This window comes from Spermophilus citellus, assembly GCF_964194105.1.
Source record: "Spermophilus citellus genome assembly, chromosome: 3".
Taxonomy (NCBI): Eukaryota; Metazoa; Chordata; class Mammalia; order Rodentia; family Sciuridae; genus Spermophilus; species Spermophilus citellus.
The window spans coordinates 22,595,195-22,622,998 of NC_138184.1; the positions used below are offsets into that span (position 1 = coordinate 22,595,195).

Sequence of the window (27,804 nt, forward strand, 5' to 3'; positions counted from 1 at the left end):
GTATGTGCGTCCCCTCCCCCCGCCCCGGCCAGAAAATACTAAGCAGCAGATAAATTTTGTGAAATCTGAATAATGTTGAATTGTGTGTATTTTCCAGTTCTCGTCCTACTCCAAGAACTAGCACTGCAGTGGGATTGAGTCCTGGTGAGGATATGACTCACAACTCACCCCAGAAGACCTCTCCTTTGACCAAGGTAAGCAGTGACAGAATCTTTTCTATATAAGATATAGAAGCTCAGAAAAATAATTGCAATTGATATTTGAACTGTGTTCATAATTGCAAGGTTTATAATAGTTATTTTCTGTGACCATTTTTTTTTTTTCTAGTAGCTACTCTAAAGGAAATATCCCATTTTGTTGCTTTTTAGTAGTTGTTCTGGTAATGGCTTTGTGTGTGCATGTGTCGGGGGTGGTAGTGAGGATTGAACTAAGGGTGCTCTACCAGGACCTATATCCCCAGCCATTTTTATTTTGAAACAAGGTCTTGCAGATTTCCCAGGATGGCTGTGAACTTGGGATCCTCCTGCCTCAGCCTTCCTGATTGCTGGGTTTACAGGCAGGGACCACCCTTGGTAGCAGCTTTATTGAGATAAAATTGACCTGGGATAAAAGTAACCCATGTCAAGTGTACAAATCAGGGTCTTTAAGCGTATTCGTAGTTATTCAACCATTACCCCAGTGAATTTTAAGAACTGTTTCATCATCCCATGAAGAAATCCTGTAGCAATCCTCCCCCACTTCTTCCCCTCTTATCCTAGGACATCACTTATGTACCTTTTTTCTAAATTTATTATTCTGGGGCTGGGGATGTGGCTCAAGCGGTGGCGCGCTCGCCCAGCGTGTGTGCGGCCCGGGTTCGATCCTCAGCACCACATACCAACAAAGATGTTGTGTCCGCCGAGAACTAAGAAATAAATATTAAAAAAAAAATTCTCTCTCTCTCTCTCTCTCTCTCTCTCTCTCTCTCTCTCTCTCTCTCTCCCCTCTCTCACTCTCTCTTTAAAAAAAAAATAAATTTATTATTCTGGCATTTCATATAAATGGAATCATACAATATGTGGTCTTTTATGACTATTTTTTCCCCTCACTTATTAATAGGGTATTTCCCAGATCTGTCCAAGTTGTAATATATATATGAGTACTATATTCCCTTTAATTCTCAAAAAAAATTCTATTGTATATATCACATCTTTTTTCCCCCCATTCACCACTTTAATATACACTTGAATTGTTTCTATCATTTGGCTATAATAAAAGTGCATTTTTAGCAGGCTGAGGTTGTGGCTCAGTGAAAGAACGCTTGCCTAACATGTGTGAGGTACTGGGTTCGATTCTGAGCACTGCATATAAATAAATAGAATAAAATAAAGGTCCATCAACAACAATATGTATAAAAGATTAAAAAAATGCATCTAAACATTTGTGTACAGTTTTTGTGAGGGTGTATATTTTCATTTCTTTTGGGTATATACTGAGGAGTGTAATTGCTATGTCATAGAAACACCTTGTTTTAACTTTTTGAGGAACTTTCAAACTGACTTTCAAGAGTACTGTTGGACCATTTTACAGTCTCAAAAGCAGTGTATTAGGTTTCCAATTTTTACATATCCTCAGCAACATCTGTTGTTTCTTTAAAAAAAAAAAAAAAAGTGGTAGGGGCTGGGAATGTAGTTCAATGATGGAGTGCTTACCTAGAATGCTCAAGGCCCTCAGTTCAACCCACAGTACTATGAAAAAAGTTATAAAAATATACATTACATTTATTTTACTATTTTAATTATGTCTAAGTGCAGTTAAATGGCATTATTTTCAAATTTTTGTACAATCATCCTCACCATCCATCTCTACAATGTTTTCATTATCTCAAATTCTATCCACTGAACCCCCAAATCTCTGCCTTCAGGCTTCATCCATGTTATAGCATGAGCCAGAATTTCATTCCCTTTTAAGGGTAATATTCCCTTGTATGTATTTACCACATTTTACTTAGTCTTCATTTGTTAATGGACACTTGAGTGATTCCACCTTCTGGCTATTGTGACTAATGCTATGCTGTTTCTTTTTGATTATAATAATCCCAGTAGGTGTGAAATTCCGTATCATTGTAGTTTTGATTTGTGTCTTTTTTTTTTTTTCATTTTATTTATACTAAGGATTGAAACCAGGGGTGGCCCTGTTTATATTTTTGAGTCTGGCCTCTAATTTGCAGTTTCCTGCTTCAGCCTCCTAAATTGCTGGGATTAAGGGCATGCGTCACTGAGCCCGGGAGGCTGCAGATCTTTCTTGATTTCATCCCTCCCACTGGTTCCACCACCTGGACACAGTGCCATAAGCTCCTTCTGATTTTGCCAAATAGGAGGATCAGGACGGAATGCAACTAGAAGCCAAAATTTTGAACTTCTGGGACTTTGGCTAAATTGTCCTTTTTCCTTCTCTGGAAAATTAGGGGCCCTGTATTTCACGTCTCTTCTTAGTTTTAAGATCAGAGGTCCACTCCTGATCAGCACACTTAACTTTGTTTTCTTGAGCTCTTTTCACTCCCTTTGGGGCACAGCCCCTCGTGATCTGACTTGTGTATTTTTGATAGTGATGAGAATCTTTTCATGTGGTCATTGCCCACTCATCTATCTTCTTAAGAGAAATGTGTATTCCAATCCTTTGATCATTTATATTATTTATCTTTATTATTGAGTTGTAATTGTTGACATATTCTAGATGTGTGATTTGTAAACTTTTTCTCCCATTCTGTAGATTGTCTTTTCACTTTCTTGATGGTATCTTTGAAGCACAAAAGTTTTTAGTTTTGAGTAGTCCAGTTAGTCTTTTTTGTGTATTTATTGCTTGTGCTTTAGACAGCACATCTAAGAAACCATTGCCGCCTCCAGGGTCAGAGAGGTTGTGCTTATGCTGTCTTCTAATAACTTTTTTACATACAGGTCTTTGATCCATTGAGTTAATTTTCTTATGTCAGGAGGTGTGTGTGTGGGGGGGGGAGTCCAGCTTTACTGTTTTGTGTTTGGATGTCACCACCACTTAGTTGAAAGATTCTTTTCTTGTGTTGACATCTTTTGGGAGATAAGTTGACAGCACGTGTATAGATTTATTTCTGGACTCTCTTCCAGAAATAATGGAATAATGTTTTTTTGGTTGAAGTGGCAGATGGTTATTGTAGAGAATCATCATTTTATTGAATATTCAAGCAATAATTGTATAACTATTTGTTTTATGATTTTTTAAGTGATACTTTTTATTCAGTTAAAAGTTATAGAAAACTTGAAAAATGTCAGAACAAAGAGAAAAATCACATAAAATTTCATTACCCAGAGTAATAAGCATTTGTAATTTCAGTTTTATACACATGTGTATTTTCAAAGGAACAGTGTATTTTCAAAATCATACAATGATTTTGATCTCATTAAAGTTATTGATCACTTAGTAATAACATTGTGCATATATTCAGTTTACCTATAGATTAATTTTTACATATAAATGTTCTAATTGATCTACCTAACAACTTTTATATTATTTCTAGTAATTCTTCAGTTGATTTTGGCTCCCTGACTGTTCAGTTACAGCATCTACATATAATGATAACTTAGTCCCATTTTTTTCAAGTACCAGCCTCTTTGCTCTGTGGACTAGTTACTTATTAGCAGTTCCTACAAGTGGCCATCATCAGGGATGCCCATCCCTTGGCTCTGGTAGTGACTCCACTCCTTTCCTGCTCCCCAGGCTCCCAGGACACCATCCTCTCCATCAGGCTTTTACTATAACTAATCTCCTAACTGATCTCCCCAGGTCTTCCTTGCCTTCCTCCAGCCCCTTCTCTGCTAAAGCTGGTGTGATTTTAAAAAAGAACAAATGTTCTCTTTTGAGCAGTGTCAGGCATTGTTATAAATGCTCTACACTTATTCTTCACAGTCCTGGAAGGTTTATAGTTTTAATATAAGATAAAACAAGGTTTTAAGATTCCATAATTAACAAGTGCCCATGTCAGTCAATCTCCATCTGTCTTGAAAGTTCATGTTTCTTTATTCTTCATGTGTTTTTATATATCTTTTGTCTAAAGTTGTCAAGGCCCATCTTGGTTTCTAGAAACTTGATAAGCTGTTTCTTTATCTATGTCCCTTAGTTTTAGATAACTTCTTTCCTCACTGATTGGGTTTTCTGTTTTATTCAGTTTGTTAGTCCTTGTTTCAGTTGAAGTTCATAATGCCTAGATCTTCTTTTTCCCCTGATGTTATATACTAAGTCATAACACTAGGAATAAGAGTTCTAGTTAAGTAGAGCACAAAGAAACACCTCAGAGGAACTGATGGTGAATATCTGCTTATCCATTTTCCTTATTTATCAACTCTACTTTAGGTTTTTAAATATATTGGTGTTTAACACTTTGGGCTGAAGTACTGATTTGCTACCAAACTACAATTTTAGTTTCATATTGAATATTCATAAGACAAATAATTAGCATTTTGTGAAAGATAAAGCCATGCTAGTAATCAAAACCAGTTCGCTGCCTCAGTTTTTACAATATCCCACTATAGGAGGTCTATCTCCTAGTCCTAACCAGTCTTGGTGGCAAGGATTCCCTGACATGAACAAACCCAAGCCTTGTGTTCTCCATCTATAAATGAAAATAATGATACACACAGTTCAGGACTTTTGTGAAGATTGATTGAAACTGTGACAGTGCTACGAATAGCAATTAAGATCCATTGATACCAAAGACCTTTCACAATGATGTCTTCCTCAGCATCTTTTTAGGTCTCCTAAGCCTTTTATCAGTCATAGAAACAAAGAGTAATTTTTGTTCTTATTTCAGGTGACAAATGGACACCTGAGCCAGGAGGCCCTGGAATCCCAGATGAGAGCACTAATCTACACAGACTCGGATCTTATTGTCACCCCAATTATCGACAATCCCAAGGTGCGGAAAGATGTGTAACCACTAAGGGCCGAGTTTTAGGCTTCACTGAGGGCTGGAATTGGTGATGTTTTCATTCAGAGTATTCTTTGCTATTCCTCTTGTCTGCTTCTTTCATTTGAGCGACTACGTCTGCCTTTCCAGCTCCCACCTGGTCTGCAACTCTCTCCTTCACTTCTACCCCACTGGAGTGGTGAGTTTTCTCCTCACTGTTTTGTTTTTTAAATATTTTTCAGATTTAGGTGGACACAATATCTTTATTTTTATGTGGTGCTGAGGATCGAACCCAGTGCCTCATGTGTGCTAAGCAAGGATTCTACCACTTGAGCCACAACCCCAGCCCACCTCCTCCACCTCCTCCTCCTCCTCTTCACTGTTTTTGATGTTCCAGCTCTGCCTCTTTTTACTGCAGTCTTGACATGTGGGGGTTGGCTGCAGCCTTCTACACAGACCTTAGCTCTCAGTCCCTTTCTTTCTCCATCCATATGTCCTTGAATCACTCCAACTATCCTGGTTGCTGAGGTATTAAAAGGTGGCCATGGTCAGTGAGTGGTGCTCACCAGGCTGAGGCTGAAGGTGAGCGGGTCATACAGAAACCCCTTTCTCTTGAAGGCTGTCAAGATGCAGAGCAGATGTGGGAGCAACAGCCAGAGTGTAGGGAGTCATGGTTCACAGTGCATTTATAACCCAGAGTGAGCTTTGTTTCTTCATGTGTTTTTGGATATAATATGTTACTATTGTTAAAATAATTATGTTAAAATAATTACTTTCTTTGTACTGTTGTTTTTTTTTTTATTATTAATCCAGACCTCCAACACATTTCACACTTTACTTCCTGTTCTAATTTTTATGACTTCACATGTCTGGCAGAGTAACTGTGAATTACACTACATTTGATGGGTAATGGAGCATTTTCCCCAGTGAACTTTCTATCAAACTATTTGGTTATATTGGACCATGTTCTTTTTCTTTGATTTTATAACCCGACTTTTAGGACCAATTTTAGATATTGAGGAAAGGTTCAAAATTATAGTGGAGCTCTTGGGTATCAAAAGGCATTCAGCTTCTCCTGGTGTGAGTCATCTTATAGGGCCACAGTACTATAACAAATCCAGGAATTAAAGATTGAAATGGTGCTGTCAACTACCAGATTTATTTGCTTTTTTTCCCCACTGTGCCATTAATGCCCCTTTTCTGTTCTAGGTTTGTGTATTACAGTTATTAATGCCTCCTCTGTCTCCTATAATCTGTCCTTGTTTTTTTATGGCCTTGTGATACTTTCTCAGTCTTTCATGACTTTTGCACTTTGAAGAGTAACTGGCTAGGTATTTTGTAGAATGTTCTCAGTTTCGGTTTAAGGATTTCTCATGATTAGAATTTAAAGTGAGACCAGGAGATTATACATTTTTCTCAAAAGAGTATTACCAGTAAAGGGTTTTAAAATGCTATGTGTAGAGGTTATGGAGAAGTTAAACATAGAAATAGTGAAATTTTCAATGAAAAACCTCAAGGTGAGTATCCCAGCTGTTCTGAATTCATGGATCCAGCTACGTGGTTTCTTCACTTTTCTCTTTATGCTATTCCATCTGCCTGGAAAGGTTCTTCTTTAATACATGAGGTCCTACTTGGCCTTCCAGAACACAACCTGCCTTCCACCTCTTCCATCAACCCTGTCCTGACTACATCAGCCTAGAAGTTTTTCATCTGTTCTCTAAATTACATTTAAAAAATTTCTCTGAAATGTTTTGTTTATAATTATGTCCTGCATGTTTTGATTTGCTAAATATTTTGTATTGTATTTGTAGTTTAACAAATGTTTATCTCATGTTCCCGACAAGAATATTGGCCTCCTGACAATAGGATCGTGTCTTTTATTTTGTACCCACCTTAGTGCTTAGAATACTCTCTCACTCTGGTAGGTACCCAGTAAATATTTGTCAAATGCTGACATTTCTAACCTAGACAAATTAGTCGAAGAGTAATCCAAGGTAGGGCAAATCTTTTTTGTGAAGGTGTATTTTATTGCAGATATCAGTTGAAATGATTTTTAAAAATAAATTGTCTATATTTTAATCTGAAATAGCACTGTTGAATTCTTATGATAAATTTTACAGCATTTGTTTTCCTCATTGATTTATATTCTGTAGGGGACATTTTAGGACACATATCTGTTTCAGAATCTCAGAATGCATCTTAAAAGATTTCTTTTTTATTTTATAACCACAGATTTTGAAGCAACCGCCAGTTAAATTTGATCCAAAAATATTGCATCTACCAGCACATTCAGGTAGGCTCATAAATGGCTTATCAAACATTTTGAATTCAGATTCAAATATAAAATTTATATGCAAATGAAATTTGTGTAGGAATAAATAAATTTCTATTGTCTTGCTATTTGGCTATGTCTTCAGGGCAGTGTTATGCAAATCATAAACCATCTGCAATCCATTCCTGCCAGCTTTTGATGTTCCTCAGCTGGCTCTGGCTGTCCTGCACACTTGTCGATGAGTTTTCCTATCAGTGAATGGAGAGTCTTCTCCTTCCCTTCCCTTGGAGAGCTAGTAGAATTTCTTAGATTTACAGAGCCCTTCTGGGTAACAGGGTTGGGACCATAATGAAGAAATGGAGTCTTACTCAGAGTACTGCTGTGAGGATTGTGTTTGAATAGAGATATTTAAAGAATGTTTGTTATGTTTCCTTTCAGCTAATGAATGTCTTAATTTTGAGTGTACACCAGAAACTTTTACATACCTTCACCTGATTGAAGAAGCTGAACAAATGATACTTCAAGTTGTTAAGCTAAATTTGGAGAGAATTCTTCACTATAGTCATGTAGTATTTATGATTTGAAGTAAATTCAAAATAAAGTATTTAAATTTGAATAAACCAACTAATGCTTTATATAGGTCACCTTAACTAATAAAGCCCCAAAATCTCAAAGAGGGTTGTTTTGGAAAGACTAAAATGAAGCAAAATATTATTCATAGTGCTTTCAGTGCCAACGATTATTTATGAAATATTATCTGAAGTAACATTCTTCTTTCCCCTTTGAGTTATTTATAAATTTATTTTTCCAGTTTATCTTTCTTAAAAAGATCAGCTGAAAGTATGCACATTTTAATTCATTTTTTAATATGAAGATTGAACTCAGGGGTGCTTAAATGCTGAATCACATCCTACCCTTTTTTTTTATTGTTGGTTGTTCAAAACATTACATAGTTCTTGACATATCATATTTCACACTTTGATTCAAGTGGGTTATGAACTCCCATTTTTACCCCGTATACAGATTGCAGAATCACATCAGTTACACTTCCATTGATTTACCTATTGCCATACTAGTGTTTGTTGTATTCTGCTGCCTTTCCTATCCTCAACTATCCCCCTTCCCCTCCCCTCCCCTCCCCTCTTCTCTCTCTACCCCCTCTACTGTAATTCATTTCTCCCCCTTGTATTATTTTTCCTTTTCCCCTCACTTCCTCTTGTATGTAATTTTGTATAACCCTGAGGGTCTCCTTCCATTTCCATGCAATTTCCCTTCTCTCTCGCTTTCCCTCCCACCTCTCATCCCTGTTTAATGTTAATCTTCTTCTCATGCTCTTCGTCCTTACTCTGTTCTTAGTTACTCTCCTTATACCCTTTTTAAAGACCAAAATCTCACTAAGTTGCTAAGGCTGGCTTTTAACTTGGAATCCTCCAGCTTCAGCCTCCTGAGCCACTGGGATTTCAGGCATGCACCACCATGTGTGTCTGCACATTTTAGATGGTATCTCATTTTCTAGCCTTTGCCTTTTGTTTGTATAGGGACTTGGAGGTAGGAATTCTAGGTGATTCCAGCTATTGTATAAACCTGGTTATAGTGAGCAGTAATTTCATGGGCACTTTTAAAAAAATATTATTTTTAGTTGTAGATGGACACTATTTATTTATTTTTATATGGTGCTGAGGATTGAACCCAGAGTGCGAGGCAAGCACTCTGCTACTGATCCACAATCCCAGCCCTCATGGGCATGTTTTAACAACTGTAGAACCTATGGCTTTTTCAGTATTTTAGGGCTGGGCTGATAGAAAGATAAAAAGGCTATCTTGTTTTCTTGAAATACAACTTTATCTAACTTTATATTTTGTTAAGTCCTAGGTTGCAGAACAGTTCTCCTTTACTCATCTGCCTGCCTTTTTGAGCAGCTTTCCTTTGAAGTAGTTAAGAAGTCTCCTTGGGTAGATGCAGATGAGAACTATAGGACAATGAAAAGTAGTGTCAACTGTGGAGTGTTTTTGGTTTGACAGTGTTAAGGTTTTCTTTGTCCTCATCCTTGCTCTCAAAATTGTTTTATTTTTCATGTTTTCAGCAGTACTTTTTTTTCACATATTACTAAAAGTATATATATATATTTTTTTCCTCTGCAGTTGACAAGTTGTTATTTCTGAAAGACCAAGATTGGAATGACTTTTTGCAACAAGTGTGCTCACAGATTGACTCCACTGAGAAGAGCACAGCGGCCTCCCGAGCTAAGCTGAATCTCCTTTGCTATTTATGCGTGGTGGCTGGTCACAAGGGGGTAGCCACCAGGCTACTCCATTCCCCCCTGGTAGGTAGAGTGAGGCAAAAGCCTTTTCTAGAATCCCTACAACTTGCCTTCATATGCTTAGCTGTTGGAGATTACAAGATCTTAAGTTCATGAAAATTATCCATTTTAATTTTTGGCCTAAAAAAGCACTGGGTAATTGGTGATTTCAAGGTGTGGTGGTTTTTTTTTTTTTTTTTTTTGGTGATTCTCAGCTTTTGTTTTATGTAACTTAATTCTAAGAAATTTTTCACATATGCATTGAACTGTCCTTTGGAATATGGGGCCCCTTGACTGGGCCAACCTGGTCAATGCCAAGGCTTCTGAGAGGACATTGAAGGGAGGCCTCAAGGGTCTAGACTTATTTTCTGTTGCCCCTGGAAATATTGTTGCTTGGAATGTCTTGGCTTATTAATAAACCTGTAGGGATTTGGCAGAGCTTTTGAAGTCCTCTTCTGGGAGAAATTACAGTGGTTTGGAGGTGTTTTCTGTAAGGGACCTCATTTGGGAACTAACTTGAAAAAAAAATTAAGTGCATTTTGCATTAATACTATTAAGATAGTATTAATGATTTCTTTTGATAGTTGGTGTGTCAGGTGGGAGTGGAATATAAAGTGGCATTAAATGGTAAGAAAAACTTAAATTACTTAGTTTTTGGTTTTACTTTATTCATGTACTCAGTGCTTTGCATATTTGTAAATTACTTTCTTGGTGTATAATTTACATTTTAGCTGTGTAAAGATCTGATTTGTTAACTTAGTCATCACTTTCTGTGCGGTTTCATGAATTAAACGTGTATTTTTAAAATTCTAGTTCCAGTTGCTAATCCAGCATTTGCGAATAGCTCCAAATTGGGATATGTAAGTAACATTTATATTTTAAAGAGTTCTTTGTGGTTTTATGAAGTTATTACAAAATACATATTTATAACAAGTGCTGAGTCTAAATGCAATTTCTGGAGGCATCCTGATTTGTTCATTTAAAAATATTTAAAAATAGACATTATCCTACTATAAACACAATTCTGGGATTTTCTAAGCAATGTCTAGATACTTTATTGACTGTTACTCTTGAGTATTCATTGTGGAATGGATTCTGTGTTTCCTGTTACACTCCTGTGAGTTTTCCCGTTGCTACTTGTTTATGTACTCCAGCACATAGCTTCCCTGTGATCTGTAAACTCCTGAGGGAAGAAGTGCACTTTTTATGGACTCTGCGAGCCAGAGTGAAAAGCACATTTGCATCAGGTATTAGAGGGCTCAGGGCTCTGGCTGCCAATGAGATGTAGCCAAATGCTGAAATCTTCTTCTGAGTCTCTGCTTCCTGGGAAGTGTGCATAGGACAGAGGCAGACCTGGGTGTGGTGGATTGCAGATTTTCCCCCTGGGAGAATTGCTTTAACTGCTGACCCTCACTTTCTTTATCTGTAAAATGGGGATAGTGTAACTACCTGATAAACTAAATATGTGGAAAATCTTTTACAGCGCGTACATTTTAGTGGGTGCTTAATATACATTGGGGGTGTGGAATTTGTAGTTCTTATTATCATGCATACTTATCTCATGATTATTAGGAGAAACATATGAGAAAAGGGAGGTGAAAGAATTTTGTGAATTGTGGTAGTGGCATGATAGTAATTGTTTTTCCCTGCTGGCAAAGTGCACAAAATGCTTTAGTTAATCATCCTGATGCATCTTCCAATGTTACTCTCCCAAAGTAAAATTTGGTGTAAAGAAAAAGGTGATAGTTGAGCATTTAATGAGATTTGTTGTATGTTCATTGAAAAGGAACCATTGAAATTTTTATTAAAATACTTTTGTTTAAAGCTTCTATCTTTGAATGGAGTGCCCCCTAGTGACATTAGAGTAGGCGTTAGTTCTTTCCAAGTACTGCTTTAAAACTTCCTCATTTTTTAAATTGAAGTTTAACTGTAAAACAGTTTTGAGGAAAATGATAAATATTAAGGTAGACAAGGCTTCTGATTGGAGCCTTCTTTTTCAATAAGGAAACTGCTGCTTCTAGTTTTGTTCAGTTTTCCAAGTTTGTTCTGCATATAGGAAAACAAAATTAGAGTCACGATACAATTTTAAAGTTTCTCCTCATTCTCTCTCTATATTGATACCTGTGTGTGTTACTTCAATTCTACTTTCTATATCTATGAATTTGGTTATTGTGTGTACTTATATGAGTAGAAGTATGAATATTTGTCTTTTTGTGTGTGGCTATTTCATTTAGCTTTGTGTTCTCAAGGTCCATCCAAGTTATAGCATGTGCTAGAATTTGATTCCTTCCTTTTTAAGGTCAAATACTGTTCTAATATTATGTATCCTTTCATCTGTTGGACACTTGCATTGTTTTTACCTTTTGGCCATTGTGAATCATGTTCTATGAATGCTGGTCTTTGTTTATTTTCCTGATTATAGCTCTTCCAGTTGGAGATCATGGTTTTGGTTTACATTTCTTTTGTGACTAGTGATATTGAGCAGCTTTTCAGGTACTTGTCGGTTATCTGTATCTTATTTGGAGAAATGTCTATTCAAGTCCTTTGCCCAATTTTGAATTGAGTAATTTATTTTTGTTCTTTATATATCATGGGTATTAACTCTTATCAAATAAGATATTTGAAAATATTTTCTTTCGTCCAGAGGGTTTTTTGCCTTCTTACTGTGCTGTAGTGATCTTTGATTTATAAAAGGTTTTGATTTTGATGAAGTTTGATTCAAGTAGTTTTTGTTTGCTTGTTTGTGCTTTATCTAGAACGTCAGTGTGAAATCCAAAGCCATAAAGTTTTCTCCTATTTTTTTTTGCTAATAGTTTTATAGTTTGTTTTAAAGTTTAGATCTTTATGTTTTTGAATTAGTATTTGTAAATGGTGTAAATTGAGGGTAAAATTTGATTGCCTTTGTGTGTGGATATTGTTTTACCTGTACCTATGTGTCAAAAGGTTTTCCTTTCCCCATGGAATGGTCTTGGTACCCTTGTTGAAAATTGTTTACACATACATGTGAGGATTAATTTCTTGGCTCTCCATCCCATTTGTCTAGATCTTTGACTTTATGCTAATACCACACTGTCTTGATTACTGTAGTTTTAAGTTTTGAAATTGTGAAAGGTCCAAATTTTTTGAGACTGTTTTAGCCACTTAAGTGTCCATTAAGATATGAATATTGGGGCTGGGGTTGTGGCTCAGTGGTAAAGCACTTGGCTAGCATGTGTGAGGCACTGGGTTTGATTCTCAGCACCACATATAAATAATAAATAAATAAAATTAAAAAAATGAATTTTGGGAAGTACTTTTTCTATTTTTTTTAGTAATAGTTTTACATCTGAATAAGATGAGGTGGTTAAATGCTCATCTTTTTTTAATATTTATTTTTTTAGTTGGACACAATACCTTTATTTCACTTATTTTTACGTGGTGCTGAGGATCAAACCCAGGGTCTCGCATGTGCGAGGCGAGCGCTATACCGCTGAGCCACCACCCCAGCTATAAATGCTCATCTTTTTAGAACATTTCCTCCATTTCTATGATCAAATTCTCTTCTTAGTTGATCAAATTTCATTATTCTGTAGGTTTGTTTTGTTTACTTTTCCAAGAAGGCCTGTACGTGGCTCTGCTTCTGGAGTAGTTGCCTCCTTAGGTGTTTCTCTCAGACCCAGTGGCTCCGGGAGGTGGTCTTGCCCCTGCAGCCACATTCACCTCCATGCCACAGTTTGGACTTGTGCTGTCTTCCCCTGTGCTGACTGTAGATCTGCAGGAACTGGGACCAACCTCAACTTGTGTGTATCTTATTTGAGTTTGCTTTATTTTGTCTGAACTTTTCTTTTCATTCCAGTACAGGCAAGTTTTTACCAGACCATATGTAGGAATCTTTTTACAAACATGTTATAGCAGTTGCTCTACTAAATTCTTAACTCCTTCCACCATTTCATCCTTTTCTGCTCCTGAAAATAGGAGCAGTATGGGTGTGGGATTTGTCTGACTCTTCTCTCAAACTCTTTTGCTTTCTCACTTTGTCCTTTTTATTGTGGTACAGTTCACTATAAAATCAACTTTTAAAAAGTGTAGAGTTTGGGCTTTAGTACATACAAAGTTGCGCAACCATCACTGCTATCTTATTTCAGAAGATTTTTATCTTCCAGTGAAAACCTTGTACCCCTTTTGTTCCTCTAGCCTCTGAAAACCACCTACCTACATTATGTTGATTTTTTTTTTGGGTCCTATACTGGACATTGCAAATAAATGGAATCATACAGTATGTGACCTTTTGTGCCTAACTTCTGTCATTTTGCAGGCTTATATTTTTTGTAGGTCAAGGTTCATCCATCTCTTAAGTATTAGTTCATATTCATATGCCAGTTTTTGTCTGAACTTAAATGTTTTCATCACAAATGTAACTAGTAGTTGACATGCTGTGTTCAGTCTTTTGAAGAACTGCCTTGCTCTTTGCTTGCTGTTCAGTATCTCTCTGTCATCAAGTTTGGTATTTATCCTGGCTTATTTTTTAGGATTTCTAGTGAATTTTAATAATCATTTTTGAAAGTTTTTATTTTTTTGTTCTCTGTTCTTTCTTCCTGCCTACATTTGGTATGAAATATACTTTTGTATTGGAGATAAATGTTAGGATTGTTTCAAAAAAATTCTTTGAGATATATTAGGATTAAATATAATTAATATTTAAGGTAAGGCATTAGTATTATAAAACTTGTGCGCTTATCTCTTGAACCTGTAGGTCACTTCTTTTTCATTATAGTTCTGCTTTTTAATGCTGTTTATTTCTCAAATGCCTGACGATATTTTATTCTTACTTAATATGATTAAATGATGTATAACGTGGTAACACCAGTTTCCTCCATGCTTGTTTAGTGTTTCTCCTTTAAGGGAGAGGACGTGTGTATCAATAGGTGGGATCTGTTGGCTGGTGGACAGGTGTATTTTCTTTTTCTTTCTCTTTCTTTCTCTTCTTTCTTTCTCGCTCTTTCTCTTTCTCTCTCCTTTCTCTTCTTTCTTTTTCTTTCTCTCTCTCCTTTCTTTCTTTCTTTTCTTTCTCTTTCTCCCTCCTTTTTCTTTCTTTCTCTCCTCTTTCTTTCTCTTTCTCTCTTCTCTTTTTCTCTTGCTCTCTTTTTCTTTTTCTTTTACTTTCTTTCTCTTTCTCTTTCTCTTTCTCCTCTTTCTTTCTCCTCTTTCTCTTTCTGTTTCTTTCTTTTTCTTTTCTCCCTTTCTTTTCTTTCTTTATACTGGGAATTGAACTCAGGGGTGCTTAACCACTGAGCCACATCCCCAGCCCTAGGGTCTCAGTGAATTGCTAGTGCCTGATTAAGTTGGTGAGGCTGGTTTTGAATTCTCAATCTTCCTATCTCAGCCTCCTGAGTCGCTGGAATTACAGGCATGCTCCACCACGCCCGGCCTTAGGGATTTCTTTTATTCGCTGTGTGATTCTGTTTGTCATCTGGGACTTTCTATTCCACTTTCAGCCCTTCTTTGTTTCTAATTATCATGGAGTTAAAATAATTTTTCTATTTTAACAGATTCTTGAAGGGATCAGTGTCTAGTCTGCTAACATGATTGTGATTTATGGAGGTTTCATTTTTTACTTATTGTAAAATATACACAGAAGTGCTTCTAAATTTGTTGGTGTCAAGGCTTTTTTGCTTATCATTTCCACTTCTCTATTTTTATTATAATAGTGAGTTCTATGTAATATTTCTGCTTTTGGGAGTGTTCTAATTTATCTTTGTGGTCTTGTATCAAATCAATTTTTAAAATTAGGCCACGAATATGGTCAATAATGGTAGCTAACCTGTTCAATTCAGACTCCAAGATAGTTTCTGCATGTGGATTATGTCCCTTGATTCTTACAACTTGAGGGAGTACATATTATTAGTCCTTCTGAACTTATGAGGTAACCAAGACCCAGGCACATAAAAGATGAGTAACTACTCAGGGCACTGTTGCCCCCATTCTTCTCACTGTGGACTCAAGACTATGCATAGGACATGTGGTTCCTAGTCATCGATACTGTCCTGTACAGTCTTCCATTGAGTAAGAGTGTTCATCTTCTTCCAGGGTGTAGAGTTTGGTGTATACATGTGTTCCATTAGCCTTGTTGGTCTTACCACTGGATGCTTGAATGTGTGTATGCTCACTTTTTATTGCTGAGCTTGGGGAAGAAGTAGATTGAAATTTCTGACTCCCTTTGGCTTTACTTTCATGCTTTGTTATTTGTTGTATGAGGGATCATACCTTATATTTTTTGTAGGTCATACAGTTTTTAGTTTATAAGAATTTCTCATTTAATGCTTTTAGCCTTGAATTCTGCTTTGCTTCACTTCAGCCTTGAATTCACTTTCACTTCTGCTTCACTTCTGAATTCTGCAATGTGCAGCCATATGTTTTATCCACTCCTTTCCTGCTAACACATGTAGTAACTTAGTTTTTGATGGTGTGATCATTTTTGTTTAGCAGACATTTAGAAAGGGCATACTTGTACTCCAAGCACTGGTCTCAGTGTTCACAATGGTGAACAGAACAAAGCTCTGCCTTCATTGACTTTAAGGGTTGACCTTGAGGGAGGTAGATAATAATTGAATAAACAAATGAACAGTAACTACAAAAATTTAAATCAGCTCTAAGCTCTAATATGATAGCCACTAACTACATGTAGTTTGTTAAAGTAAAATTCAATAAAATTTAATATTAAGTTTCTCGCTTGCAACAGGCATATTTTATGTGCATGATTAGTGATGTTTTCAGTGTATACTGCATTGAAGAGTGTGGTCATGGAACATTCCTGTTATTACATGGAAGTCTGTTGGACACTGCTGCCCCAGATGTTCTTGGGGATACAGGATGGTTCTTAGGAGACTGTGCTGAGTTGGGGAGGGGATTAGAACCTGGAGTGGCCATATTGAAGAAACCTGAATTCTGAAAACGACAGGCTTGTGAGGGTCTTGTATATAGAGTATTATTGTATATAAGTTTTTGTTATAAACTGAGGACTACTGTCATTATTACTTTAAGTTTATAATTGAAAAGTATTAGTGTTTTTAGGTAGGGTATTTTCTCTTATTTGATTTGAAATTATTTCTGGGGAAATTAGAAGTATTACCATGTTGTGATATATTTTTATTTTAGTTGAATAAATCTAGTTGTTAATATTTAATTTTGTAGATTGAGAAATGATTTAGTGTCTCATAAATTTTTTAAAAATTTTTTAGTTGTAGTTGGACACAGTACCTTTATTTTATCTATTTTTATGTGGTGCTGAGGATTGAACCCAGTGCCTCACACATGCTAGGCAAGCGCTGTACTAGGCAGCCCCAGCCCCAGCCCTTCATAAATATTTTTGAGCTTATTTTTGAAAACAGGTTTTGTGTTTCATATTGTCTATTCATTGGTGAGTTTTTGATAACAAGCATTTGTTTTACAATTGTGAAAAATCCCAACTAGATCTTAATGCAGCTACCTGTTTGAATTGCACACGTGGAAATAAAGCAAGTGACTTGGTTGCAATTGCAGCTACTCAGTGGCCTTGTTTGTCAGCTTTCTGTTGCTGTGACAAATACCTCATTCAAAAAACTTGAAAGTAGTGCCACTGGCTAGGGACCAAGCCTTTTAACTAATGGATATTTGGGAGACATTTAGGATCCAAGGCATAACAATGACAAACTGGTGACTGGAAGCTTCTTTATTTTGTAAGTTGGTATAATATCCTACCAAATCTTTTTCAAAATGATCACTTTTAAAGTACAGTCTTTATATTCAGAAGTGGGATGGTAATCATTAAATGGCTAGGACTTTTATCTGCATATGTTAAGAGAATTGAATTCCGTAAGAATTATCTGTCAGAAGTGTCACTGCACATTTTCTCTATGCTACTTCTGAGTAGCATGGGTCCTGGAAATGTTTAAGGAACTGTGAAAATTAGTGCATGCTGATGAGCCAGGAAACAGGCAGGTGTCACTAAATGTGGTTCTCATCAACTTCCCAATTTCTTTTCTGGTGAAAAAAGTATTAATTTCCTGTATTTCAAACCACACCGAGGTCTGAAGTTTAATTTAATTATTTATCAACTTCATTTTTTGCTAGATGCCAAAGAAAAGCATCATTAAAACTAAATAGGATTAATTAAAATACAAATAATCTTTTTAACGGTGCTCATATTATTTACCACCTATATAGAAACTCATTAGCTCAGTAAAAGTGGAATAGAGACCTTAAGCCAAATGCCTGTGTACTCACATAAAAGGGTTAATTAGTATTTCTCTCTTGTCTCAGGTTAAGGCCTTTTCAAAAGTCCATTTTCCGTTTCATTATTAAACCATAGCTTGTTTAAATTTTGTCAACATAATAGCATTACAAAGGACATGGTTGTTCCAAGTTTCTCCTTATACATGAGGGATGGCTTCTTTGGGCATTGTACGTGTGGATTATAGGCCTGTCCTATTACACTGAATTTTTATTTCATATTCTTATATCTAAAGCATGTGACAGCTAGTATTGACTTCTTTGGTCCCAACTCTTCTTTTCAAAGTTTGTATTCTCTCCATTTACAGACGGGCCAAAGTTGCTCGGGTAATTGGTTTGCTGGCTTCACACACAACTGAGCTCCAGGAAAATACACCCATTATTGAGGTAATTTCTTTCATTACTGACATGTTATGAATGACAAAAAAGATTTTTTTTCCCCCGTGGTTTAGAACATACAGCTTTATGTTGACCTTCACTTAATTTTTCTTTGTGGAATTGTGGCAATTGTAAAATGAGGATCTGGATAGAATTAAGCTTATTTACAACAGTTGTCTGTTACTGAAGATGGTGTGGCAGAATACAAGGCCTTTTTGAATCATTCTGTGTAATTCAAATTGAAATTCTTTTGGCTTTTCACCTTGATTTTGTTTTCATCCTCACCAGTTGTCAGTTATTTCTTGATAACTGATTCCAGTATTTAATGATGATTCATGCACTAAGGATATTTCTAGTATCAATCAGTCATTTCTTTCAAGTACTGATACTGGGAATTTTTTCTTATTTAGTTAATAATTTTAAGTTCTGTGAAGTGAATACTACTATTGTACTACTTATGAGTGACTTTGAATACTGAAAATGGCTTTCTACCTGTCCTGTTAATGTGAAGTATGGTCAATTGGTAATGGATTTTTATTCCTTGGAATGGGAAAGAGTCAAGAGTCAAAATGCATAAAAAATACCAAAGCTTTTAGGGTCAAAAACTCGGGGTAAGGAGAGGGGCTTTGGTAGAGCAGAAGCTGATGATGTGGTATTGGAGCATTTAAAGGAATTATTTGTCTAAGTACTGTCCAAATGAACTTTCTGTAGTGATGGAAACATCCAAGCAGAGGCCTGAATTGAAGGAATTGAAAAAATGAAGTGAACTATCTGGCAGAAGAGTGTTTGAGACAGGGTGAATAGCATTTGCAAAAGGCTAGAGGTAAAAGAAGTGTGGTTTGCCTGTTTCAAGGAAGAAGGAGGGGTGAATATAGGGCTGATGAGACGATTGGTAGAAGATGAAGTGTCAGGAACTAGATGATGTAGATTTGTTGTAAGATGTGATAAGAACTTGGGATTTTATTCAAAATGAGATGGGAGGCCACTGGAAGATTGAGAACAGAGGAGTACACTGTTGTGCTTATGTTTTAAAAGGATCACTCTATTTCAGGGACAGGGTAAGGTAGACTCAGACTAGTGTAGAATGTGAGAGGTGATGGTGACTTGCATCAGGTTCTTAGTCACCTACGCATACTTGCATGTACTTACACATATACTTATTTCCTGGATATACTAGAAGAGTGACAGATTTGCTAATTGCTATAATATCTGAAAGCAGACTATAATATCCAAGAAGTCTGTCCAATATAAATTCTAATGTTCAATATTCCAAATGCTGTGTTGTCATGGAAATGCAAATGAAAAGAAAAGTGAAGTGTCAAAAATGGTCACCAGATGGGCAAAAATGAAAAAGTCTCTCAATCCTACATGGTTGTGGGTAGTACTGGATAGAAGGAGCTCTTAGATGCTTCTAGGGGGAGTATGAATGAATGTAGCCATTCTGGAAAACTTCTTGGCCATGTCTCCTAAAGCTGAAAACATTTCTACCTGTAACCCAGCATCATTACCTTAAAACTCGATGTGCCAAATGACACAAATAGATACATACTGACAGCATTATTTATAATAGCCCCACATTTAAAATAATCCATATCCATATTCCATCAACAGAAGAATGAGTGAAGGGTGTCACATTCAGTGTGCTAGTCAGTGCTGAATGAATAGCATTGAGAGTAATGAACAGCAGCATTGGGCAACAGGCCCAAGTGAATCTCAGTCATAGACTATTGTTTTAGACACCTGTAGGTATTGTATGGGAAAGACTGATCATATATTCAGAACTAGACCGTGGGTTGTGGTGGTTCCTCCCTAGAAGGGCAGCTCCCCTTCAGCCCACAACGCGGGGGAGAGGTGAGAAGGTGGGTGTTGTGGAAGGTACATGGAGAGGAGAGTTGCCTTGTGGCTTAGTTAGGGGAAGACAGGCTACAGGCCAAGGCTGTATTGTGATGCTGCCCTTAACCCCTGTGGCATCTTAGTGCTTGGAACCCTCTGTAATGTTCTGCTGTGATAGGAATCCTCAAGGGTCTGGACAGAGGGCCTTTGCAGGAACTTGGGACCTGTCCATACCCTGGGTGATGGGATCTCCTCCCCTGTGGTCTGATCCTCTTGGTACATGCTTTTGCTGCTGCCTGAGAGCTGAACTGCACAGTGGTTTGTACTGTTAGCTAGAGTTCTTGGCTTGTGCTTCCTTCTCTTTGGATGCTGGGTACGTAGTGTTTCAGTATTTCTCCAATTCTTGTTGCTGTCCCTCTCACAACACAGTATTCCTGATGTTGCCTCTGCTGAGAGGCCAGGCACTAGTTCCTGAGGTTCTGTATATTTTATTCTTGCACTGTTTCCCTCCTGGCTTTTCACTGGTGTTTGGATGCAGACTTGGGAGAAATAATTATTTCACTAAAAAAAAGTAATACTCTGTTTATCTAGTAAACTTTTGAATTCAGCATATTACATAGTGAAAGAAATTTTATTCGATAATGAGTTTACATCATAAGTTGAAATCATGCCAGGTGCTCCTTTGTGATGCAGTCTTTATTATTATTTTTATGCTGGGGATTGAACCCAGAGCTGTGTTCATGTTAAGTGTGTGCCCAGACGCTGAGTGACACCCCCAGGCCTCGTGATGCCATTTTAAATTTTATTTCTTAAAGCACTTTTCAGTTCTTTTGTGAGCAATTGGATTTGACAGTTTAACCACTAGATGTCACTCAAACACTGGAAAAATGTTATGTACGTTTAATAATTTATCTTGTGAAAGAAGCAGATGTATGGAAATTCAGCAGGTATTATACAGTATAGTGTTTTCATATTTTTAGGAGTTTCTTCTAAAAAACTTGGCTTCATTCTATTGGTGATTGTTAACATTTTAGGTCAATCAGATTAATGAAATCCAGGATATCCTCTCCAGAAAAATTCATGCAACATCTTGCACATGATTTGAGGGGACTTCGGGACTGTGTGGAGCCACTGGTGAACCTTTGGCTCAGAGCTTTTGAGACTAGTTTTCTGTATAATGCAGTTGGGTGTTTATATATAGTTTTTCACTAAATCATTCATTAAAAACTTCAGGTGTTTGATGAATTTTTCTCTAATCATTTTAATACCCATGAATAATAAACATAGGCTGAAGATCCAGTAAGTATTTTAAAGGCATAAGAATCTTACTTTGTTACTCCCTTTGTATCCCACAGTGCCAAGCCAGCCAAGTTGCATATGTATTTCAGGCACTCTGTTAATGCTTAAGGATTAAACAAATGATTAAAAGAATGATGATAAAAGTATAGTGTGTGTGTGTGTGTGTGTGTGTGTATGTATATGTGTATATATATAATATATATATAAAATATATATAAATATATATTAAAACACAGAAGAAACCAATAAAAAAATCTATTTTGCTATCCTTATGATATACTCTAGGTTTCTTTTATCTCTTCCTAGCTACAGATAAGAACTGGTCATGATCTTTTCTTTTTTTTTTTTATAGATTTATTGGCTTCTTTTCCATAGAAAAATACAGTCATCTTTAGTTTATTGAAAATACATTTGCCATTCTAATTACTGGGGCTCTTTAAGTGTAATAATTTGTTTTTTTTAATTTTTTATTTTATCTTTATTTTTTTTATTGGTTGTTCACAACATTACAAAGCTCTTGACATATCATATTTCATACATTAGATTGAAGTGGGTTATGAACCCCCAATTTTACCCCAAATGCAGATTGCAAAATCACGTCGGTTACACATCCACAATTTTACATAATGCCCTATTAGTAATTGTTGTATTCTGCTACCTTTCCTATCCCCTACTATCCCCCAAGTGTAATAATTTGTAAGGAATATTTCTGGTACTATGCTGCATGTCGTCTCAAGCATGTAGTGAATATATTTTAGGAAACTGAATATAGATGCAGAAAATTCTAGAATTGAAAGGAATATTGACATTAGGTTAGTCTCTTAACATTTTTATTGTGGAATATTTTCATAATATATATAAAAGAGTAGAATAATGAGGTTTCATTACTTCCAGAAATTATCAACATTTTGCAAATCTTGTTTCATCTTGTTTCCCCTCCCTTTCTCTTTTTTATTTCAAGAAAATCGCATTTTCCTCACACTCATTTTTTTTCTCATGAAAAGAACTTAAAAATATAGCCCAGATTATATTATTACACCCGAAAAAGTACTATCAGAATTTCCCTATTACTTTTGGTACCATTCATTTATTACAGAGAGATTTCCATTTGTCTTAGTTGAAAGTGGAATGTCAAACTTTTTTGTGGCTTTATGCTATCATTTAACTTAGTCCCCTATCACCTGCATTGCCTGAAAAGATTGGTTAGATGTAGCCCCTTGATTAGATCCAAGTTCACTTTTTTGGACGGTTGTGATGGGGGTTAGAATTCTTAGTTGGTGCTGTGGTATTTCCCATTGCCTCACAGAGAAAAGCATACATATGGTTATCTCGTTATTTGTGTATTAGGATTACTCGATAGTTTCAGATGTTAGTCTTACTATAAATTTATCCCTCACTTTCATTTAAAACTTTTAACAAAGATTATCATTGTCTAGATGTATTAATTCTTGAGGACTATAAAGTAATGATTTTTTCCATTCAGTAACTCCTTTTCCATTGATAGTTGAATGTTTTTCTTAGAGGAATTTTCCTTGATCAACCATTTGGTTATTCTAAAATGTGTTTAGCAAGGCAGGATATGTGCTTGTTTCCCTTTATAGGCCAGTTTTAAAAATGATAAGCTCATGCCTTTATCTCCAAAACATCCATTGAGGTTTTTTTGTACTGAGAAATATATATAAACATACACACATGTTTATTTCCTTTGTGGTCATTAGTCTTTTTGTTGCTTTTTTTGGCCCACATCTGTCCATTGAGAGTCCTTTCAGGTTTACTCATTGCTCCTTTTGACGTGACCCTGCCACTGTCTCCAAAGATGTGCTTGCTTCCTGGCAGCAGCATTTCACAGGGTTGCTTGGAAATCATCATCCCCTAGCTTTGAAGCCACTTCTGTAAGGAACTGTGTTTACTTTGAGTTGGAATAGCCTGTGAAGGGCTGCTCCACATGTATGTGTACATACTTAGACTCACACACACTTGCACAGTCATTCTTATTTGAGTATAAGTAAATGTGTAAGCATGTGTGTAAGCATTTATGAGTAAGCATGTAAATATGCAAGTGTGTGAAAGTATGTAAGGATGTGAGTGCAAACGTGTGTAAGCATGTAAATGTGAGCATGTATGAATGTAAGTATGTAAGGTATAAGTGCAAGTGTCAGTGCGTAAGCATGTAAGTGTGTGTTGTAAGTGTAAGTACACATGAGTCTAAGCATGCGAGCATCTAAGTGTATGTAAGTATTGTGAAAGTACGCAAGCATGTAAGTGTTCAAGCATGGAAGCATATAAGTGTGATGTGAGTACATGTGAGCATGAGCGTAACCATGTGTGTAAGCATGTGAGTGTGCAGTATGTAAGTATGCAGGTTTGTGCATAAGCATGCAAGTGAAACTGAGTATATATAAATGTGTAAGTGTGTGAATGCAAGCATGTAAACATGCAAGCATGTACTTGCACATACTCTCATACTTGCACTCATACACACTTGTACACTTGCATATTTACATATTCACATTATATGCTCACACTTACACGTCTGCACATCCACACACTTACATGTCTGCACACTCACATGGTCACACACATATGCTTGCACACTTATATACTCACACATGCTCAAACATGTGCATGCTTGCACACTCACATGCTTATGTCCTTGTAAACTTACCTGTTTACAATCACATATTTACATGTTCACACTCACATACTTGTACACTTACATAACCACACACTTAAATGTTTACACACGGTCATACCTTTACATGTGTATGCACTTGCATACCCAATGTTTACACACCTACCCACACAACTGCGTGCCTGCGCACTCACTTGCCTACATGCTTGTGCACTTGCATGGTTGCACTTATGTACTTACACATGCTTGCATACCTAGAAAGAATAGATAATAGAAAAAGTAAAAACAGATAAAATAATAGTCAAAACCCAACAAACCTAGTAGTTTGTATTTTTGTAACTCATTAATCTTTTTTTGCTGCTTTGACCAAAAAATCTGAAAACAATTTTAAGGAGGAAACATTTATTTGGGCCTCATGGTTTCAGAGGTGTCAATCCATAGACAGGTGGCTTCATTCCTTAGGGCATGAGGTGAGGCAGAACATCATGGTGGAAGAGTTTGGTGAGGCAAAGTGGCTCAGGGCATTGCATTTAGGAAGCAGAAAGTCTATGCTCACTTGCCAAATATATATCCCAAAAGCATGCCGCCAGTGCCCACCTCCTCCAACCACACTCTACCAGCCTTCAGTTATCACTCAGTTAATCCCCATAATGGGATTAATGCAATGATTAGGTTAAGGCTCTTGTAACAATATCACCTCTGAATGTTCTTGCATCGTCTCACACATGAGCTTTTGGGGGACATCTAATACCTAGACCATAATACTCACCTGAACAACTTTCTGCCTACACACTTGGTCACTAAAATGAGTTAGAGAAGTTGCCTATATATTTCTGAATCTGATAACAGATACAGAAAAATCTGAGGAGCTCTATATCTGCTAATAATTCATTAAAAATCTTTCCATAAAACAAGTTCCAGGCTTAGATGACTCCACTGATGAATTAATATTTTCTTTCTCCCCCCATATATGCATAGCACTATACATACAGGATACATAAAATACATTGATTTACATTTACATTCCCTCATTACTAATTTCACTTAGCTTAATAAGAAGGTACAAGACAGGCAACTTAACATGAGTGGTAATAGCAGAGGTCCTATGACATAGGTGTAATTAGTGAAAATCCAAGTCACTCTGCAATTGGGAAGGATGTCACAAGTGATGTGGTGGGTTGGGTATGGATCAGATGGTCTCAAGAAAACTACTATCTTTAAGATTATTTGATTCTTATTGATAAGTTTTGAGTGTGATCTACCTTCCCATCCATCTACCCATGCCTGCCTACCTTTGAGTTATTTTAATATTCAGAGTACAAATCCTTGATCCAATGTTTTTTTTTCAGTATTTTCTTAGCTTGTAACTTATCTTTTTATTGCCTTTAAAAGTTAATTTTTTAAGAAAGTTATGGGTGCATGTTGATTATACAGAATAGTAGACTTCATTGTGGTGTGTTCGTACATGCATATAACAGGTTGCTCAATGTTACTCCCCAGTACCTCTCTTTACCCTCTCCTCCTCTCTCCCCTTGCACCCATTCTCCCCTAATGGTCTCCCTTCTATTTTTGTCATCTCCTGCCCCCTAGCCCCAGTTTCCACATATATAGAAAAACATAATATTTGTCTTTGTGACTGACTCATTTCACTTAACATGGTGCTCTCCAATTTCATTTATTTTTATGAAAATGACATAATTTCATTAGAAGTTCTTAATTTTTTTTTGGTCTGGATAATGTGGCTTTATTAGAGAAAGCAAAGATTACGTAAGGTTTAAGAGATGACCTTGAGGCCATTCTTGCCAAAGATGGGTACAGCATTGACAAAGTACCAGTTATTCTGCATCTGCTGCATGACCCAGCCTGACTTCATTCTTCTGTTTGGCCACCTTGGGAATTGACCTCACACTTTTCTAGCATGGGTCAGGGAACCATGAATTTTACCTTCAAGCACATGGATGACTATTTCCAAGGTGGTCTTGGCCTCCACCCAACACTGGCTTAGGGTAGCCCCATCCTCCAGCAGCATGCCTGCCTGCCAGGAGCATAACTTGATCTTCTGGGGTGGTGCCCTCCAGTGAAGTTACATGAGCCTTAATCTGAGTGATTAAGGCTGGTTACTTCAAGGAAGTGTAGCTCTTGGGCGTGGACAAAGAACTGCATGTCAGACTGAACCACAGCCTCAGTTGTCACTACAGCAAAGATGGAGTTGAGAAGGAGCAAAGTTCTAAATTCTGATTAAAATTAAGAAAAATTTTATGTATCCTTGAAGGTCTCCTACCATTTCCATATGCTTTCCCTTCTCTCTCCGTTTCTCTCCCCCGATTCGTCTTTGTTTACTGTAGTCTTTTCCTCATGCTCTTTCTTCATGTTCTGTTCTTAGTTTTTCTCTTTATATCAAAGCAGACATTTGGCATTTGTTTTTTAGGGCTTGGCTAGCTTCGCTTAGCATAATCTGCTCTAATGCCATCCATTTCCCTGCAAATTCTATGATTTTGTCATTTCTTAGTGCTGCATAATACTCCATTGTGTATAGATGCCACATTTTTTTTATCCATTCATCAATTGAATTTACCTTGGATGAATTTACCTTGAATAAATTTACCTTTTGATAAATTTACCTTAAGGTAGTTTACCAATTTGTTCTTTCACGGATTATGGTTTTGGTATCTTATTTCCAAAACAAACAAACAAAATAACCTTTGACTAACCCAAGAATATAGTTTCTCCTCTGTTTCTTTCTAAAATTTTTTAGTCTTGAGTTTTGTATTTAGACCAATAATCCATTTTAAGTTAATCTTAAGTAGAATGTTAAATGTGGATCAGGTTTTTTTCCTCATCTAGTCAACAAATATTTAACAAGCACCATCCTTGAACTTAGTAACGGTCTAAGCACTGTAGACAGTGATGAGCAGGGCAGACAGTGTGCCCTCAAGGAGTTCTCTAATGGGGGAGGCAATCAAACAGGAAGTAATAAGGGAGACTGAAAAGGAATGGTGATGAGGTAGAAAGAAACTTGGGAGAATTGCTTTGTTGGAAGGTAAGAGAGGAGTGTGTTCTACAAAGGAGAAAAGTCAGCTTTTTATTTTATAAAGTAGAAAATGGACATTTCTGTTGCATTTGGTAAGGTGAAGTTTATTAGTGACTCGCAAAGGACAATTTGCAAGGTATAAGCCAGATTGGGATGTCTGTAGAGAAAACTAGAAATGAGCTGTCTTTAAAATGTGTAGGAGGAAATAACCTAAAGTTATTGGCCTTAGAGAGGGGACATGTTTATCACTATAGCAGGAAAAAAGGATTACTAAGTGAATGCAGTGGAGGGTGTGGTTGGTGGTGGGAGAATGAGCAGTCTCCTATCCAACAGCTGCTGATGTTGGACTGCATGCAGCAATGCAATCACCACTGGAAATAGCGTAAGTGGCACCCAAGGGGTTAGAGGTGGAGAAGAGGTGACACTGTTGTCTCAGAGAAAGGGTAGGCTGCTCCCAGGGAAAGAGAAGAGAGCTCCATAGAAACCAAATCTATGATGAAGAACTTGGGGTGAATGAAGTCAGTCTGCCCAGTTGTGTGACGGTCTCAGATGGTTCAGCTTCTGGGGTCACTCCAAACCCTCTTGCATGAGACCCTATGATTTTGAGTCTTATACCCCAGAACCTAATATGCCTAGTCCATGAAGGAAGGTTAGTAAGAAAAGCTCTGAGCAAGGGTTGGCTAATTCTTGATCAGTGCAAAAAAAAAAAAAAAATTGCTGAAAGGCACTGAATAATGAAGTTTTAGAATATATAAGTGATAATTAGGTAACGTTTGAATTTGAAGTGTTAGAGATGTCAGGATCTGGGATGTGACTTTGTGGGTGAGTGGTTAAGCTGGGGAGAAGGAAAAGGTGAAGGAATGGAATAATGAGGTCAAGAAACTGTGTTCAGGGT

At 36.7% G+C, this 27,804-nt stretch overlaps 1 protein-coding gene across 1 annotated transcript in view; it reads left to right on the top strand.

Moving 5' to 3' along the window:
- The window catches only part of ULK4 (unc-51 like kinase 4), a 536,768-nt gene that overhangs the window by 36,935 nt on the left and 472,029 nt on the right, over positions 1 to 27,804 (top strand). Inside the window, exons 12-17 of the mRNA XM_081284376.1 lie at positions 98 to 194; positions 4,823 to 4,927; positions 7,151 to 7,211; positions 9,332 to 9,513; positions 10,303 to 10,349; positions 18,045 to 18,123. Coding sequence (XP_081140502.1) covers positions 98 to 194; positions 4,823 to 4,927; positions 7,151 to 7,211; positions 9,332 to 9,513; positions 10,303 to 10,349; positions 18,045 to 18,123 — 571 coding nt within the window. The remainder of the gene's footprint in view (positions 1 to 97; positions 195 to 4,822; positions 4,928 to 7,150; positions 7,212 to 9,331; positions 9,514 to 10,302; positions 10,350 to 18,044; positions 18,124 to 27,804) is intronic.